Source organism: Phascolarctos cinereus, unplaced genomic scaffold (assembly GCF_003287225.1).
Source record: "Phascolarctos cinereus isolate Bilbo 61053 unplaced genomic scaffold, phaCin_HiC Scaffold_5;HRSCAF=322, whole genome shotgun sequence".
Taxonomy (NCBI): Eukaryota; Metazoa; Chordata; class Mammalia; order Diprotodontia; family Phascolarctidae; genus Phascolarctos; species Phascolarctos cinereus.
This window is the reverse complement of record NW_027555958.1, coordinates 266,767,745-266,787,300: the sequence shown is the minus strand read 5'-3', so window position 1 is coordinate 266,787,300 and position 19,556 is coordinate 266,767,745. Positions and strand designations below refer to the sequence as shown.

Below are 19,556 nucleotides of genomic sequence, written 5' to 3'. Positions count from 1 at the left end.
GCTTTTGCTTCTGTCAAGGAATCTTAACATATGTATGAGAGGAAACTTGGTGGGGGAGAAACTTTAAAACTCTGAGAGACCCAGAGGGCAAAAAAAATGGGCATAATTTGGTGTCAGCATATTTACCAAAATTGGTAGGAAGTGGCATAAAAATCATCCAAGAAATATATGGTTAGAAAGAAGCAATAGATAAGACTGATAGACTGAGAACTGGTTAGTGTCCTCGTAATGTTACTAGGAAGGCTTCTAGAAGATCTTGTGAGTAAAATCCACCTGTATCATCAGAGGAGAATACCCGCAGTTAAGAGGACGTAGATTCACTGAAATATTAAAGTATAACGCCTAGAACCAGACTTGCAGCTGAAGGGAACTTAGGGGCCATCTTTTCCAACCCATCTGTGAAGCATACATTCTCTTGACAAAATTCTCAATTGTAAATACCTCACCTGAGAGGCTTAGTAGATAGAAAGCCAGCTTGGGAGTCAGGAAGACATGAATTTAAAGACCTGCCCCAGACACATACTAACTGTTGCCATGGGCAAGTCACTTTACCCCTCAATGCCCAAGATTACTCTATAAGACTATAAATTGTAAACAAGTTGCTGATCTACATTGATGGAAGGAATTTTCATACTGAAAATTCTCATGTTTGTAGTGTATGTAAATACATTATGTATTATATTTATATATATATATATATATATACATATATACACTTCATAAACATCACTAATGCACTCAAATCAACTTTTATCTCACATCTATGATATAAAAGAGATGGTGCTAGGGATATGAAGAGAGCAGTAACACAGATTCTGTTCTCAAGGAACTTAAGATGTTATGTGGACTAAGGAGATATCAATAATGAAGATATAAGAGTGCGAAAAGTATAAAGGGAATGTTTCAGGCAAAGTGATATGAAACATTTGGAATCAATTGGATAGAGTTAGGAAACTCTTCATCAAGGAGAAAGCACATGCATTGTAGCTTGAAGGGAAGGATGCACTCCAGCATATGGAGAAGGTGGGGAGGGAGAAGAGAGGATCAATAGAAGTCCATTCTGGCAGCGGAGATGGTACAAACAAGATCACAAAGATAAATTAATCAAGAATTTATTAATCAGCTGTTGTGTGTTAATCACTGTGCTAGGTACTAGAGGTATAAAGACAAAAATGAAACAGTCTCTGTCCACAAAGAACTTGCATTCAATTGGGAGAATCGACATGTATGCATTTAGGGATATGTAAAATATTGTCAAGGTAATTTTTTGAGAGCAGGGGAAATAGCAGCAGTTGGGCTGGGTTAGGAAAGGCCTTATGTAGGCAGTGCTGTCTGAGCTAAACCCTGAAGGAAGCCAGGGATTTCAGTATGGAAAAGAGGGGAGGTAATAGTGCCAGCATGGGTATAGGACTGGGGATGTCATGTGTGCAGAACAGCAAGGTCTATTTGGCAGGACCACAGAGTGTACGGAGGGGAACAATGTTATAATAAGCCTGGAAAAGTACGCTGGAATCAGGCCATCAAGGACTTCAAATTCAAATAAAGGAGTCTATATTTAATCCTGCAGTCAAGTCAACAAACATTTATTAAGTGCCTACTATGTGCCAGGCATTAGAGAGCCACTGGAATTTACGGAACAGGAGAGTGACATTGCCACACCCACATCCTGTAAATATTGCTGTTTGCAGCTATGTGGAGGATAGATTGGGAAAAGGAAAAACCTGAATAAACCAGGAAGACTGATCAGGAAGCTAAAGCAATAATCAAGAAAAAAGATAATGTTGGGAGGAAGAGAATGGGAAATGAATCCATGGTCAGAGGCCTGTCCTTGTGTGGCTGAGGGAGGCAAAATAGATATCTCTAGCTTCTTTTCCCTCCACCCTTCTCTAAAGTAGACTTTTATTCCTGCCAGGAGGGGAAGCAGGAAGTTGGGGCCAGAGGTCACCACTCTGCTGTCCTTAGAGAACATGGAAGAAGCCAACCTTACTTCAGGTTGCTGGAGGAAAAGGCACTGGGAAAACAGGAGAGGAGCCTGCAGTCTCCATCTATTCCCAGCTTGCTACTCTAGAGACTTCAGGGAGTATTCCGTTTGAGTGAGATCCATAACCATCTCTCAGTTGAGCTGACTTACCATACTCCCAATATAATCGGGAGGGTTCTGGCCCAGAAATATATCTATATGCTCCCTTAAATAACGTTCATCTAGGAGATAGGTTCCATCTAACTTTTGATTGCTTTGTCATTTCTGGAGGAAGGAGGGGGACCCCAAGCTCTATATCTAATACTTGACTACTTTTCCACTTGATACCAGTTCCACAATGAATACACATAGCAAATAAACCTATTTATCCAGATCAGGGCAAACAGAAATCAGAGAAGGTATACATATAAAAATAATATACCCAGCAATACAGAATGAAAGAACTCTCTTATTGAGATCTCACCCAAGGGGAATACTTCCCCAAATCTCTAGAGTAATAACGCACTTCACAGGGTTGAACTCTTCCATCTTCTTTCTTGAAGCTAGAAGCCAAGAGTGCCCAAAGGATAATCCCTAAAGGTGGACTGGTGAAGGTTGGAGCTGCTTGACATCTTAGCTTGGGCTTTCATCTCCATCAATGTGAGAGTCCCATTGGGCTTTGGGGTAAGGGTTACACAAGAAAAAAGCTGCTGGGGAAGATACATTAGAAAAAGGTATTGATGATTAGAAAGCAAGAACTCATCATATTTGGCATTTTGCTTTTAGATTGGTGTTTTGCTTGCTTTGTTTATACCATACATTTATTGAGTTTACTTACTAAATATGCAAGGTGGACTCCTAAAATCTTGCCTATTTGGCCTATGGTGTCATGAACTCTGACTAGTCATCCTCTTTTGAAATAAACTATGATCTCATTATGAGAAGATAGGGCTTTTTCCTGTTGTAATCTAAAAATTGGGGCTAAAGGATAATAAGAGAACAGAAAGTTCTAATGGCTAAATCTAATTTGCTTGTGTTTGTGAAAAGAGTTGAACTGCTGTAACATTTGTCTCCCCATTAGACAAACTCTAGGTGCTAAAAGAGTTAACTTTCTTTATAGGAAGGTACTTCTGCTTGACAGGAACTGGGTGGTGGTGATTCAGCAGGGAATGACACTCCTTTTCTGGCTGTTTACTGATTGGCTCTGTGTATTTGTAGCTTTCAGTTCAGGAAGTAGCTCTGAGCTGTCCTAGTGGCTAGACAGATTTACAGGTATTTCTGGGCACAAGAAATCTTACTTAGTTTGGAAAGCTTTTTCTTTGGTTACATTTCTTACCAGAAGAAACCAAATAAGAGGAATAAACTTGGCTGAGACCTTCATATTTTATCCAATTGGACAAGATGGTCCTTAAAACGGAGGAAGAAGATGGTGAGTACAAGATAATACTCAAAAGTTAGTTCTGCAATAGGACAGGAAATTTCTGTGTGTATGTTGACTAATAATGTGAAGCTTAAAGACAGAAAGGCCTTTTACCTTTATAGGGTGGGGTTTAGAATTAACCCAGGCTGTGGTTTCTTCTTACTGCAAGGTTTCCATGTGAAAGAGAAAAATATAGTATAGGGATTGTTTCGTTTATCTTCACCTCCTGTTGTAGAAAAGGGGTAAATTAGTTGTCCATATCAGCTGTCCCTTTTTCACAAGTGTATTATTACCAATCGGATTCTTTGAAATTAAACGCTCAGTGCTTATACTACTTAATTAAGGGGATTAACTTTGTCTCAGAATCCTCAACTTCTTCTTTGTCTAAACTTGGCACTTGGTCAGAAGTGATAGGAGTTATGAAGCTGGACTGGGTTAATTTTATGATCAAGGTCTACAAAGTGTTTATCAATCATAATGTTTTTGACATTAACAGGTTGGGATGAGGGATATTTTGGGTTAGGACTAAAAATTACCTATATTTTTATTCATTAAACATGACCAAAAAAAGTACCTAATATTTTGGGCTTCTTTCTTCTTTTTACGAAATTACTTTCAGGTTATTTTGAAGCATGATAGATGGATGTGATAGGACTGCCTTCTCCAGCCTCATAATAAGTAGTGAAATTATAAGTAATAGGAAGATATTCTTAAAGTTTTTTGATTCCAACAGATTCTCTGTGAAAAGTGTGTCTGAGAGTCAGTGTGTTTAAAGTTTTATTTTGTTTTGTTTTTTATTAAAATGATGTTCATGGAAATTTAAGTAGGTAGTAGAGTTTTAATATTATAACTTACCTTTAAATTGTAATAAAAATTAATTTATACAGGGTTGTAGGAAACAATATGTTTTATTTTGGGTGGAAGACTACATCTAACCTTATAGTCAAATAGTGGGGTTTTACCATTAGAGCTGAAGGTTGTAATAAAAATGCCTTTCCTTTTTATGTTGTACCATATCCAGGATAAGAAAATACATGTTCTTGACCTGTGAATGGTAAACTCTTACCATTTGTTTTCTGGCTCATTCATTAAAAAGAACACACTTTTGCTAGAAACTGGGGACGTACAAAATTTTGATTAAACTTTATACTCATCCTTAGAGTTTATAGTTTAATAAGGGGATAAGACAAATTCAGTTAACTAATACACAGTATTATATGGGTGCATTAAATAGTTGCTGAACAAAATATATGAAGGGGAAGGTTGTTACTGACAAGGGATCAGGGAAAGCTTCATGGACGAGTGACATTTGAGTTGGGGTTAAATGAACGTATAGGAATTAGAGAAGTAAGTGGGAACAGGAAGACATTTCAAGCAAAGGAAATAATGTGATCAAAGACAGGCATGTTTGGAGGAAAGAGTCTGTTTTGACTGGGCTGTCAAATACATGGAGTGGAATAACAAGAGATGAGTCTGGAAAAGTAAGGTGATACCAGGCTTTTGAGGGTCTTGCATGTTAGGCAAAGAAGTTTTAATTTAACTTCATAGGCAGTTGGAAATCTAGATTTAAAAAAAAAATAAAGATTTATGAACCAGAGTGTGACATGGCCAGATCTAAGTGCTATATAAGGAATTCTAGTAGCGGTTTGAAAGGGGATGCAGTAGGGATGCAGGCAAACCTGTTGGGCTATTGTTAACAGCCCAAGCTTATAAGTATAATGGCCACTTCTGCTGTGGCTGCCACTGCTCCTATTTCTACTATTACTACTACTGCTGTCATCCCTACAATGTCATGTACTTTGCCTAATTTGATGAATTTATTTTTCCCTTTTTCTTTTCTTCTTTCTTTTTTATGAGGCGACTAGATCTGGGAATGGTATTAACATAAGGATAGGCCCTAGACCTATGATTTCATTAATGTAGGGGGAATGTAAGGAAATTCCTTCTTCCTGTTATTTCTGTAAGTTACAGATAGTGTTAAAAGGTTGCCCAGAGTACTGAAAGATTAAGTGAGTTACCTGGAGTCACATAGCTAGTAGGGGTCAGATATAGGATTTGAATCCAGGTCTTCCTGGGTTAGAGGCCAGCACTATATCCCCTAAGCCACTCTATCCTCATTCCATGTTAGCATAATATAATTAAATTCAGCAAAAGTTGTCTCATGATATCCTTTTAGATAAGATAGAGAGACATGAGGGCTAACTGATTGTATAGTGGATCCAGAATCATTGGAATGATGCGACACTGTATTCATTAATGACTCAGTGTCAGAGTGAATGGAAATTTGAGTCCTGAAGGAAGGAGGAGAAGCAAAGAAGAGTAGTGTCATGAAAACCTATAGAGAAGAGAATATCCAAGACAAGGTGACTAAAAGTGTCAGAGATTACAAATTGACTAAGACAAAGGTTGAGAAAAGGCACTTAGATTTGGTAATTAAGACTTTTGGTAACTTTGTAAAAAACGGTTTCCATTGAGACACCTAGATGGTACAGTAGATAAAGTGCTGGTCTTTCTTCCATCCTGGTGTCCCTTGTGTCTGAAATATTGAAGTAGCCTCTAATTGATCTTCCTTTTCTCATCTGTCCCCATGCTAGTCCATCTTTAACTTCCCTACTTCCCTAATTCCTGCATTGTCACTGGCTAAGTCTCCCATGCCAGGAATTCTCTCTCCTCATCTCTGTCTCTTGACTTCCTGGCTTCCATCAAATCCCAACTAAAGTTCCACCTGCTATAGGAAGTCTTTCTTAATCCCCCTTCGTACTAGTCCCTTCCCTTTCTTAATTATCTACAATTTATCCTACCTTGTATGTACATAGCTGTCAACATTTTTGCTCTCCCTTATTAATAGATTGTGATTTCCTTGAGATTGAGTGTTTGAGATATAAAACTAAATTTATCAATAAAAACAATTTTTTTTCTAAAAAAAATTCTCAGTTTAACAAGCAACAAGAAACTTGTTTTCATTTAATGTGGCATCAAAAAACAGCCATGCAAGAAAGTGAAAAGGTCCTGTAAATTCTTCAGGCCAGTTTCTCTACTGGAACTGGCTTTTGTAAAAGGGGCGCCTTTCCTATTGCCTGTGGGCTTCTGGCTGACTTTTTCCAGCGGTCTGGGGTTGAAGAAATTACTTACTAAGTTTCTTAATGGATTACTTGATGATTATTCAGGCTGCTGCAAACTTCATAGTTTTGCTGGAGTAGGTATATGGAAGCTGATTGATCTGCCTCTCATTCAAGTAACTATCTTGTTTGAAAATCCTCCTGTCACTCTCTTCTAAACACTTTACATCTACATTTAGACATCACCATTAAACTAAAACTGCACTTTCCAAAGACATCACTGATTTTATATATCAAATTCAAATTAATTGCTCTTTCTCAATCTTCATTCTTCTTGATCTCTCTGTACATTTGACACTGTTGACTACCCTCTCTTCCTGACTGCTTTCTCCTCTCTGGGTTTTCATGAAACTGCCTTTTTTTTTTTAGTTCTCTTCTTAATTACTTAACCCTTCTTTTTCTGTATCCTTTGCTGGATTACTCCCCAAAATATGGACCCTAGACAACCTCTGAAGTCCTCTCCAACTATATTATTCTTTTTTTTTTATGATAAGGCAATTGGGGTTAAGTGACTCACACAGCTAGTGAGTGTTATGTGTATGAGGTTGAATTTGAACTCAGGTCCTCTTGACTCCAGGGATGGTGCTCTATCCACTGCGACACCTAGCTGCCCCCCAACTGTATTATTTTTGAGGTGTAGGTACTCATCTTAAAGTTAAGAATGTCAGGACCAGAGAAGTTAAATGACTTGTCCATGGCTACATGGCTCCTAAGTAAGTGAAGTGGGATTTTAATCCTGGGTGCAGCTGTCTTTAAGTACAGTGCTTTTTTCGTTATACTATGAGATGCTGCCTCTCATTATATTCCTATTTAGGTAGTTTGATGGGAAGAGAGAGGAGGAGTTGGATGTGAGAGCTGTTATGGAGGCAGAACTGATCACCGAATTTTAGTGATGAGTGTCAGAGATAATCTCACATTTTTGAATGTGATAGAGAAGATGAGAAAGGTGGTATTGCAGGAGATAGTTAAACTAGAAGGAAGATCAGGTTTAAAAGGAAGACAGTGATCTCAGTTTTAGACATGTTTGACGTGCTCGTGGGACATCCAGATAGATATGTCCTGTAGGCAATTACAGATGTAGGCCTGTAGCTCAACAGAGGTCAGGATTAGAGACATATATTTGAGATTCATTTTATATAGAGGCCATGGCTGAAGTTGTAGGTGTCGGCATAAGGAGAGCCAAGGACAGTCCCTTTGGAAATACCCACATCAAGCAGTCAAGTAACCAGCAAAGGTCAATGAGAGGAATTACTTAAGAGAAGGAAGGTGTTAGGGTGTTGATATAATACTGGCATACAGATATTAAATGCTGAAGAGAAATTAAGAAGAGTGAAGGTTGTAAAGAGGCCAACGGATTTAGTCATTAGGAAGTTATTGGTGATCTTTGAGAACTGTGTTCTCAAAGTACTCTACTCAAGTAGAGTAATGGGAGGAGAAAGGGGGAGGCAAAAATCCAATTGCAAAGTTTTGAGGAGAGAGTGGGTATCGATCAAATATTTACTAAGTACCTACTGTGTTTCAGGCACTGCAGTAGGTGATGGGGATAGTAAGGAAATAGGAACATTATTACTTTTAAATCTCATGTTCCAAGTAAGTTCAGGATTGAAGAGACAGAGAGAAATGGAGAAGTAATTGGATGGGGTGTGAGTCAAAGGGAAGCCTTTTGAAGGCTGGGGGAGGTCTGGACATATTCTCTTAGTAGATAGAATAGAAAAAGCCAGAAGAGAAGGTGAAATTTAAAATTCAGGGAAAGGAGGGGGGCACATACAAGGTAGGGGTGAAATCAAGGTCTTTCCTTGATTGTACTTGAGAACTAACATGTTCAAGTCACTTCCATTCTTGGGGCTTCAGTTCTGTCATCTGTAAAATGAAGGGGTTGGACTAGGCGCCTTTAAGGTCCCTTTCAGCTTGAAGTCTCTTGTGGTCCTGTGACAGCTGTTTGGGATAAAGATCAAAATAGCACCTTAAATTTGCATAGCACTTTAGTTTTCAGAACCTAATTTCACATTCTAATTTGATTCTCACAACGCCTCTGAGAGGGAGGCAGGGATATTTATCTCCATTCGAAAGAAGAATGAACTGATACAGAGAATTTGACTTATCCAAGGTCACACAGTAAGCATTGAGGCCAGGTCTAAAATCCGGGTCTTCTGAACTGTAGTCCAGAGCTCTTTCCTCTATATCAGTACAAAACTCCATTTCACATCCTAGGACTTCCAAACTCGCTAGCCCTTGCTCCCAGCTTCAGTTACTGATGTTTTATGAAGGTCACCATAGCATACCTATCTGCATTTTCTGCTGCAAGTCCTGGGGAAATAAAGAAAAGGGGAAGGTAAGTGAATAGAGGAATTCCAAAGCTCAGGTAATAGGCCTGGAGGTTTAACTGCATGGAAACTCTTCTTTATTGCTTAAACTTCTAATATAATACTTAAACATCCAATATAATCTGATTCCTCACAGCAAAACACTGCCATGAACAAAGAAAGTCTGAGAACCACAGTTCAGTTGTGATAAGGGAGTACAGTTTGATGATAGAAGGGAAAGGAACTAGACTCAGAAATTATGTCTTTACAGAAAATTAAAATATTTAAAAAAAATAAATTCATTGATTTTACAAGGATAGCTAGGTGGCGAAGTGGATAGAGTGATGGGCCTGGAGTTAAAGACCTGAATTCAAATCTAGCTTAAGATTCTTACTACTTTTATGACCCTTGGCAAGTCACTTAATCCTGTTTGCCTTAGTTTCCTCATCTGTAAAATGGAGTAGGAAATGACAAACCACCCCAGTATCTTTGCCAAGAAAACCTCAAAAGGATTCATGAAGAGTTGGACACAAGTGAACAACAACAAAAATTTTACAAAGGAAATTGAAAGCCTGTTGCTGCTTGTGAAACTTTGAATGAAACCCTACCAAGTTTCACAGTTCAAAGAACTCTATGCTAGGTACATGATTTCTAGGGGAAATTCAGGAGTAGGTGGAGGGTTTTTTTTTTTTAATTTGAAAAATCCCATGCAGTTTGTAATATTCTTAAAGGACTTGGAATTTGGTTCATCCTAGCGAGCAGGTACTTCATTATCCCTGCTTGCTGATGCTTGTCCTTCCAGTTTTGACTTGAATTCAGAGACAATAGGGAGAATGCTGCCTAATAGGTGAAAGGGAATAAATAAACAGAGCTTCTATAGGCAGCCCATAGTTTGTGTTAATCCTTGATAAGTATAATTTAACTCACCTTTTGTAGCTCTATCTTAAAACTGAACATAAGGGTATAAGTAGGTCTTTCTCTTAGCAAATGGTCTCCTCAGTGTTCCCTGAGCTCTGAGGATTTTTTGGACTTGAACTACCCAGACTACTGCTGACTCTGACCTTGATTCCCAGATTTGCCCTTCCCACCTTTGAGAAAAGAATATGTGGGTAGAAAAAGGGATCAGATACTATGACTGGGCCAGGCAGGTGGAGAATAGCAAAGGTTGAAGTCAGAATAATGTCCCCAACCCGAGATCGTATGCTGAGCTGGAAGTTTCTAGACTCATCACTTCCCAGTGAAAGGGATGGAATATTGGGGAACCTTGAGAAAAGCCCCTGTTGTTCCCTGCTGAACCAGGGAAAGACATTCCAGAGCCACAGTCATCTGAGATGCAGGAATAGGATTGTTGGGGAGACTGCCTGGAGACTCCCCACTGTCCCCCTTGTTTTCCTAGAGACTGAGATTTACTCTAGTTTTCTACCTCACACTATTCCTTCTATTTCTCCCCCTCCCCCTTCCGCCCCCAACTTGCAGCTGCAGGCTGTGGCTGCTTTTAAAATAGGATTGTTTTAAGTGTTTTTTCAGTATGCATGTGACAACATATTAAAGTCCAGATGGCCCTTTGAATCTCTGCCAGTTCTGCTTACTTGAATGCTAGTGGTGAGATTGTCAATGGAAGGAGGTACAAACTCAGAAGGGAAGCAGATTTAAAGTATTGAGGTTTTATGCACCCAGTTTGAATTTCACCAGTACAAACTAAATGGAGGTTTGAACTACATATTGACCTGAGATTATAGTGCATTAGAAGAGAATATGTTTGGGACTAGATTGCTGAAGCCCCAGGCTAAATGCAGGCAAAGTATGGGTTATCTTACTTTCACTTTCAAATTGTTAATTTTTTTTCAAACTGCTGTTTTTTAAGAGATGTGGGAAGGAGAAGGTTAATAGAAAGCTCCACTTGCAGTAGGAGGAGTAAACTAAAAGAAAGCCATACTTTCATGAAAGGAGGAAGGCAATCCCCCCACCCTCACCACCCCAAACATATTGACAATTTAGGCCGCCTTCCTTCCCAGTGTCACTTACTATGAATATAGGGTGTTCTAAAAGTCTTGTGCATTTTTCAGCTATTAAAAAACTGGACCAAAATTTTTGGGACACCCTGTATAAGGACTTTAAAATTCAGTCCAAGAGAATGATTATAGAGCTATGTGGGGATTATTCTTCTTTTGTAGGTCCAGGAATGTTTCTTTCTTTCTTTTTTAAACAGATAAAGAAGATTTTGTACACAAAACTGAAAGTCTCTCTTATGTACAACTTGTTTTTCTTTTAAAATGTATAATAAATTAAATATATAGCTTTCAAAGCTGTCTTCTTTACGATTCCTTCTGGGCCTTCCTTCTGTTATGGTCTCTGCATTTTAAAAAAAATGCTTTTTCTTTTATAGAATGACTTTTTTCTTTTTCTTACTTTTTTTGAACAACCTTATCTTCGCCCCTCTCTTCCTCCCAACCTTTCCACCCTTTAAAAGAAAAGAAAAAAAATCTTTGTTACCAGTATGCATAGTTAAGCAAAACAAATCTTTCTAGGAATAATTTTTTTGGGGGGAAGCAATTGGGATTAAGTGACTAGGCCAGGGTCACACAGTCTGAAGCTGGATTTGACCTCAGGTCCTCCTGACTCCAGGGCTGGTGCTTTATGCATTGTACTACCTAGCTGGAATAATCTTAAGAGACAAGAAACATTTATTAAACAGGTACTATGTACTGCACACTGTGCCAAGCATTGGTGATACAAGGAAAGGCAAAATTTGTCCCTGTCCTCAAGGAACTCACACTCCAAGGCAGGGAAGAGAGCATGGAAATCCCTATGGTCATACAAGATATGTACAGGGGGTAGTGTACAAGGAGACTGAGAAAGGTCTGTCTGTCTCTGCTTTGTAATGGTATTTTATTTTTTCCAATTACATGTAAAGATAGTTTTCAGCATTCATTTTTTATAAGATTTTTAGTTCCAAATTTTTCTCCCTCTCTCCCTTCCCTTCTGCTCCCCAAGAAGGCAAGCAGTCTGATATAGGTTATACATGTGCCATCATTTTAGACATATTTCTGGGAAAGGTCCCTAGCAGAAGACAGGATGTGAGCTGAGACTTGAAGGAAGCCAGGAAGTAGTGATAAAGGAGGGAGAGGGACAATCAGTGAAAAAGCACAGAGTTGGAAGATAGAGGAAAAGCAAGTAGACTAGTGTCAGTGGATCATAGAGTATGTGGGGGGGAGTAAAGTATAAGGAGACTAGAAAGGTAGAAAGGGATTGAATTATGAAGGGCTTTAAATGCCAGATAATTTTATATTTTCTTATCATGGAGGTAATAGGGAGCCACTGGAATTTATTGAGCAGTTTGGATGACAGGCTTTAGGAAGATCATTTGATTGTTGAGTAGAAGATGGAGAGTGATGAGAGACTTGAGGCAGGGAGATCAAAGAGAAGGTTATTACAGTAGTCTAGTCATGAATGATGAGGACCTGAACCAGGATGGCAGTTTTATCAGAGAAGAGAAGAGAAAGAGATGTATATGGGAAATGTTACAAAGGTAAAATTGACAAGACTTGGCAATAGATTGGATATGGATTGGGGATGAGAGTGAAAAATTGAGGGTAACACCTAATTTGTTAACCTTAGTGAATGAGAGGTTAGAGGTTAGCAGAAATAGGGAAGTTTAGAAAAGGGGAGATTTGGGGTGAAGATAATTTGGGACAAGTCCAGTTTTAAATATGTTGAGTTTCAGATGTCTGGGAAACATACAGTTTGAGATCTCCAATAGGCAATTGGAGATGCAAGACTGGAGGTTAGGAGAGAGGTTAGTGCTGAATAAATAGATCTGAGAATAATATACATAGGCATAATAATTGAATCCATGAAAGCTGATGAGATCACAAAACAAGATAATATATAGAGAGGAGAAGGCCCAAGACAGAACCTTGGGAGAGAACCACAGTTAAGCAGTGCTGAACTGGATAAAGATTCAGCAAAGCAGACTGAGAAGGAGTGATCAGATAGGTACTAATAAGTCTCCATTTCATCCCAGTAACTTGTTTGGACAAAAAGAGGAGGGAGGAATTTGGTGGAAAGAACATTGAATTGGGAATCAGGAGACCTGGATTTCTTTAACCCATAACTCTGCCATTAGTTTTGTGACCTTGAATACCTCTCTGACTGTTGGTTTCTCTCTTTGTAAAATAAGGGGTGTAGATTTAGGTGCTCTCTAAGGGCCTGCTGATCCCTAAAATCCCATGAATTTTACCTTTTTAATGAAAATTAATTACCTTGCCTAGACCATAGCTTTTTCTTTTGCAATGTGAGGTATTTGGAGATAGTCTTTTAAGATTCTTTCCAATTTAAAATTCTTTGAAATTGTCTGCCCCTAGAGATTGTGGGGAGGAAAAAAAAGTAGCATTTAGATTTATGTGAAAGTGAAGGGAACACATAGAGTTTCTTCTGGCAGTTCCCAAAGTTTCCAGAAGTGAGGAGAAGTTAAATGTTAACATTACATTGATAACAAAGTTGCCATTATCAGGTTTATTTATGTTGCCTTGAAGATCAGTCCATGTAATGCCTTATGTAGAGAGATCAGAAAATCCGATTTAAAATAAGGCCCTTTTGTTCAGTATTGTTCTTAGTTCCTGAATGCTCAGGAAACTACTGTTTCATCTACCTGCTGGTCATCTAGGAGTCTTTTTATTTCAGCAATGAGTGTCTACTAAGACCAGTAAGTATAAATAATTTGCACATAATTAAAATAAACCCTTTTAATGGTTTGTAACCTCCTTGATGTCTTTATAAAAAGTTTACTGAATGAATGTTGAAATTCATGTCAGTTTGAGGCAAAATAAGGAGCTTTCAATCTTTATTCTCATTTCTATGTGTTTTGCCTTTGGCCTTTTCTTTTTGATATACAGTATAGTAGAATTGGGCCCTCTGTCTATGTTTGGGTAGCTTAGCAAGGGAAAAAATCTCATGACATCTTTCTTATCTTGGAAGAGTAGGACAAATAAAATGGATGTAGTATTGTTGCTGTCTTTTAAATTAGAATTCCAAACTTTCATGAAGTACACTGCACTTGGAGTCAAGGGACCTGGATTTGAATACTGGCTCCAACACTTGGTAGCTTCTGTGATCATCACTTTGCCTCAATTTTTTCTTCTATAAGTTAGGTTATAATACTGCCTACTAATGATAACTACCTACCTTAGAAGGGTTGTTGTGAGAAGTGTTTTTTAAACCATAAATATATCTACATGTCTGTTAATGTACATGAAGATAGAGGGGTCAGAAAGATTCCTCTTCCTGAATTCAAATTGAGCCTGAGATACATTCTAGCTCAATGACCCTGGGCAACTCACTTAACTCTGTTTGCCTCAGTTTCCTCATCTGTAAAGTGAACTGGAGAAGGAAATGACAAACCACTCCAGTATCTTTGCCAAGAAAACCCCAAATGGAGTCACAGAGAATCAGACATGACTGAAAACAACTGAACAACAACATATCAATGAATCAGTAAACATTTATTGTTACTACTATATGCTAGTCACCGTGGCTAAGCACTGAGAATACAAAAAGAAGCAAAAGACAGTTTCTGCCCTTAAGGAGCTTGCAGTCTAATATATGTATCTATATCATATATCAGTGCCAGTGCAAAGTACTATGCAAAGTGGTATGGGAATACAAAAAAGAATAAAACACATGTAATCAGGGAGATTAGATGGCTTACACAAATCAATCAACAAGAACTTGTTAAATACCTACTATGTGCCATGTACATAGTAATTATCCCCTTAAGACCTGGGGATACAAAGATAAGACATGAAATAGTCTCTACTGTCAAGGAGCTTATATTCAAGCATAAAAATTTTCAGAAAGAGAAACACAAAGTGCTACATGCTAAAGAGAAGGGAGAAATTATTTGAGTATAGGGGAGATAGAATTTGAGTTCAGTCTTGAAGAAGGATTAGAATTGAAACAAGGAAGTTGGGGTGGGAGAGTGTTCCAGGTCAAGGAAGCAGTAATTTTAGTATAATGGGACTGTAGTTCTATTTGGCTAGAGAAGGGAAAATGCAAAGGGGAGTAGTAGGAGATAAAGCTAGACAGTCCATCAAAAGACATTTATTAATGTCTTTAAATGATTTATTATGTACCAGGCACTATGCCATGCACTGGGGATACAAAGAAAGGCAAAAGCATTTCACTCCTCATAGAGCTCATATTTTAATGAGGGAGACAATAAGTATGAAATAAGGCCCTCAGATGAGTTAGTTGGGGAAGATCTTGCCGTGGAAGCTTAAGGAGGAATGAAGGCGTTTGGAAAAGCCGCCATGGTGAGTGCTATAGTAAATTGATTAGGGAGGTGTAAAAGGATTTCTTCACTGCTCTGAGGGCCTAGTTGAAATGATATTAAATAAATTTGTAGTGGGACTCATTTAGCCCACTTTTGTGATTTCCTCTAGTCCTTTTCATCAGTCTATGAGTAGGAATAGAGGAGGTAGATGTTGGGAGTAATTGCAAGGTTGGGGTTTGACAAGGCATGATCAAGATAGGATAGAGGGGAAGAGGATTTGAGTATAGAGTTGAACTGATTCACCAGTGAGGGAAGAGGTTGAGACCAAATAGTTGAGAACCTTGAATATCAAACAAAGGTATTATTCAGTAGGTAATGAGAATCAATTGAAAATTTCTGGTTAAGGGATGAGGGCTATCATGATTAATCTGGCCTGGCTTATAGAATGGTTTAAAGGGAGAAGAGACTGGAGTCAGAGACACAAGTTAGAATCTATTGGAATAGTCTAGGCAAGAGGTAATGAACACTCAAGCTTGGGTAGTAGCAATATGAATAGAGAGAATCAGCTAATAAAGATTTATTAGGTGCCTACTATGTGCCAGTCCTTGTGTTAGGCCCTAGGACAACAGATGTGAAAATGAAATGGTTCCTGCCATCAAGGAATTTACTTCTGCTTAGGTGATACAATATGTTCATAGAATATATGCCAAATAAATAAAAGGTGATTTTCTTTTGGTGGGAGTTGGGGTACTGATAACTGGAAAAATCTAGAAAAGACTCTTGAATGAAGTGGTAAGTTGGGCAGAACCCTGAGGGGAGCTAGGAGTTCCAATACGTAATGATGAATAGGAAGAACATTCCAAACAAATTTATGCAACTGGAGAGGAATGTCATGTACAGGGAATAGCAAGTAGGATAGTTTGAAGGGAACATAGAATGTAGGAGAGAGGGAGTAAAGTGTGGTTGGTTCTCAGGTGCTTTAAATACCTAACAGGAGATTTTGCATTTTAATTTAGAGGCAGTAGGGAGCCACTGAAGCCTTTTGAACAGGGGAATGGCATTCAGTCAATTAACAAGAATTACTAAGGACTTACTTTACAACAGGAATTGTGTTAAGTAGTGGAACATGTTAGATGATCAGCACTTTACTTTAGGAATTTCATTTTGGTGGCTACTATGTGGAAGATGAATTGGAAATGGGAGAGAATGTATGTGGGGAGGTCAGTTAGGAGGTTTTGCGATGGTCCTGGTGAGAGGTAGTAAGGGCCTGAGTGAGCTAAGGTGGTTGTACTGTGAGTGGAAGGAAGGGGACAAGTGCTAGATGTGAAGGATGTGTAAGGGGCAGAATCAGAAAGACTTAACTCATTTTATACATGATGGAGGGAGAAAGAATAAAGAGTTGAGAGACTTGTGGCTTATGAACCAGGTAACTGTCAGAATGGTGGTGCCTTCAGTTGATGTAGTTAAGAAACAAGTGGCTTTAAGGGAGAAAGATTGAATTTGGTTTTGGACTTGTTGAGCTTGAGGTGCCATATCCAGAAAGCAGATAGAAATGTGGGTTCAGGGCTGGATATGTAGTGTGAGCCTGTTCTTCTTCCTCATTATGCCAGGGTATCAACTTGTGCTAATATTTGCAGTATATAGTGGGAAGAGGCCTGGCCTGAGTCTGGAGATACTAGTTCTCATTTGACATTGACATTTATTAGCTTGTGTGATTTCAGAGGTCACAGTGTCTCTAGGCTTCAGTGTCCTTACCTGTAAAATGAGATTGGATTAGATCATTTCCAAGACTCTTTATTCCTGCAACTCTAAAATTCTGTGATTCTTTGAATTACTGTCTTTTGCCTTTACTTTTAGCCATAGTAGTTTGCTTTCATGAAGTGTAAAAGAATTTTGCGGCTAATGCCTTAATGAGATTAACTAGGATGGGCATGTTAAAAACAACTAAAGGGATTCTTTATCCTTCGTAAAATCATAAAAAGTTAGAGCTAGAAAGACTCTTAGAAATTATTTATAGTCTATGTTTGAGAGCTTCTATAAGGGAGCTTGTTTTATGCTTCAGTTCTCTCTAAATGTCTTACTCATGAAAACCAGAGAAATATCAGTCAGGTTGGTTTAGAAGACTGTACAGGATCACTGTGTGTAGGGTGCTTTGGTGATAACATAACTTTACCGTTTCGATTTTCTTTCTCCTTTGGAATCTTCTTCGGAGATGCTTTTCAGAATGATATACCTAGGATTTATATAGCACTTTAAGGTTTGCGTGGTGTTTTACATATGTTACCTCATTTGATCTCCACAACAATTCTGTTAGGCCGATGTTATTATTATCATCATTTTATAGGTGACGAAACTGAGGCACAGAGAGGCTAAGTGACTCTTTAATCTTTGGGATATATTATGTAATATCATATATTAATAATATTATATTATCAACCATATTAAAATATTTTATAATTATTATAAATGTTATATAATTAGTAATATGGTTCTATTAATATAATAATATAATACAGTATTATAATTCTATCATCTCTTTAATCTTTGGAACATACATTATTATATAATTATATTATATAATAATATATCATATATATTAACATAATATATCATTTATTATGAATCTATACTATTATTAGCATGATATAATTAAATAATATGTTATTCATATATATTATCATATAATGTATGTAACAAAGGTTAAAGAGTTCTCCATTTGAGAAAGACAGGGGCAAGCAGGCAAGAAAGTCCCCATGCTATTATCAGGAAATATATAGGGCACCAGACCCTGGCAATTCACTTAACCTCCCTGTGCCTATTTCCTAATCTGTAAAATAGGGATAATACTATGTTATTAATAATATATAATATATACATTCATATTGCAATGTGCATATATGCATGTGTTTTGTGTATATGCACACGTGTAACAGAATTATACATATATTACGTGATCTACAATATGCTAAATAGTAAAATTATTTTAAATAATAAAGTTATTATGTAATGTTGACTGTTTGCTTTCCCAGAATAAAGTTCATCTACAGAATAAATCAAATAGAAGCCTAACTTTTCAACTAAAGAGATATTCTGTGCATAACATATACTGTTCTGTGCACAATATATACATATAGCATATAAACACATATGTAGAGAGACTGAAAGACATATATTTACATATATGTAGAGAGAGACAAAGAGACATGTCTACATATATGAAGAGAGACAGAAACAGATGAATATGAAAAAAAGAGGTTTCTTCAGTTTAATTAAATAAAAAATAATACTTAATAAACAGGGGTGGGGACTCTAAGCTAATGATCATTATTGCACTTTTAGTAATTAATTAGCAAACATCCAGATATCCTGTATTATTCTAGAATTCAGAATGGTAAGAGTGAATATGATAATGAATCAAGTAGTAGGCTATGGTAGAACCCAGAAAAAACTTGTTATATATTGGGGCTTTCATCTGGGATTTTTAAATATTTTTTTCCTTTAGGTGTTTTTTTTCCATAGAATTGTAGATTCAGGGTACCTGAAAATGCTGCTAAAGATCAATATTAACTTGCCTGTTTTACTATTTTATTTGGCATATCTTGATTGCATATGACTTATTTCATAGTTTGTTACTCTATTAACTATGGTTATTTTAGCATTATTGGTTTACAGAATGCAAATTTACTATAACTATTTTAAAGATGAATTTCAGTATGTTTAATAAGTATTGTAGTGTTTTTAGACCAGAATATCACAGGCATCTCAATCTTAGGAGTGAGAATAAAAATAAGAATATTATAGGATTACTGAAAGAAAGGTCAAGGGATTGATAAATTGTAAAGTACTGCATAGTAAGATCATGCCTGGAGAGTTCACTTATAGTATTCACTTGGTCTGTGGGATAACTAAAAAATGGCAAATATACTGATAGTAGGGGACCTTACTGGGTGTGGTTTGCACATCACCTTTTGAGGAGGAATTGTTCAAGGAAATAGAGTTCTTTTTTTTTTCTTAATTTATTTTGATTTATTAGCAATCACTTCAATAAGCTTTTGAGTTTTAAATTTTTTCCCCCTCTCTCTGCCCCTCCCCAAAGACTGCATACAATCTGATATAGGCTATACCTATAATTCCTATTAAACATATTTTCACATTAGTCATGTTGTAAGGAAGAATTAGAACCAATAGGAGAAACCACCAGAAAGAGGAAACAAAACAAAACAGAAGAAAAAAAATAGCAAATAGTATGCTTCAATCTGCATTCAAACTCCATAGTTTGTTCTTTGGATGTGAATAGCATTTTCCTTCATGAGATCTTTGGAAATGTCTTAGATCCTTGCATTGCTGAGAAGGTCTGAGTCTGTCAGTGTTAGTCATCATACAACGTGGCTGTTACTGTGTACAACATTCTCCTGGTTCTGCTCACTCCACTCAGCATCAGTCCATACAAGTCTTTCCAGGTTTTTCTGAAGTCCGCCTGCTC

General features: G+C 37.4%; 1 protein-coding gene across 6 annotated transcripts in view; it reads left to right on the top strand.

Annotated features, from left to right (window-relative positions):
• The window catches only part of CYTH1 (cytohesin 1), a 202,947-nt gene that overhangs the window by 81,543 nt on the left and 101,848 nt on the right, over nucleotides 1-19,556 (top strand). For 2 of the 6 annotated variants that reach the window (XR_013487154.1, XM_020965882.2), the window contains exon 1: nucleotides 3,187-3,389. The exons of the other annotated variants lie outside the window; for them this stretch is intronic. Coding sequence is in view for 1 of the 2 variants with exons in the window: in XM_020965882.2 (XP_020821541.1) it covers nucleotides 3,362-3,389 (28 nt within the window). In the remaining variant the exon portion in view is untranslated. Of the gene's footprint in view, nucleotides 1-3,186; nucleotides 3,390-19,556 lie in introns of those variants that run through there. 6 annotated transcript variants of the gene reach the window in all.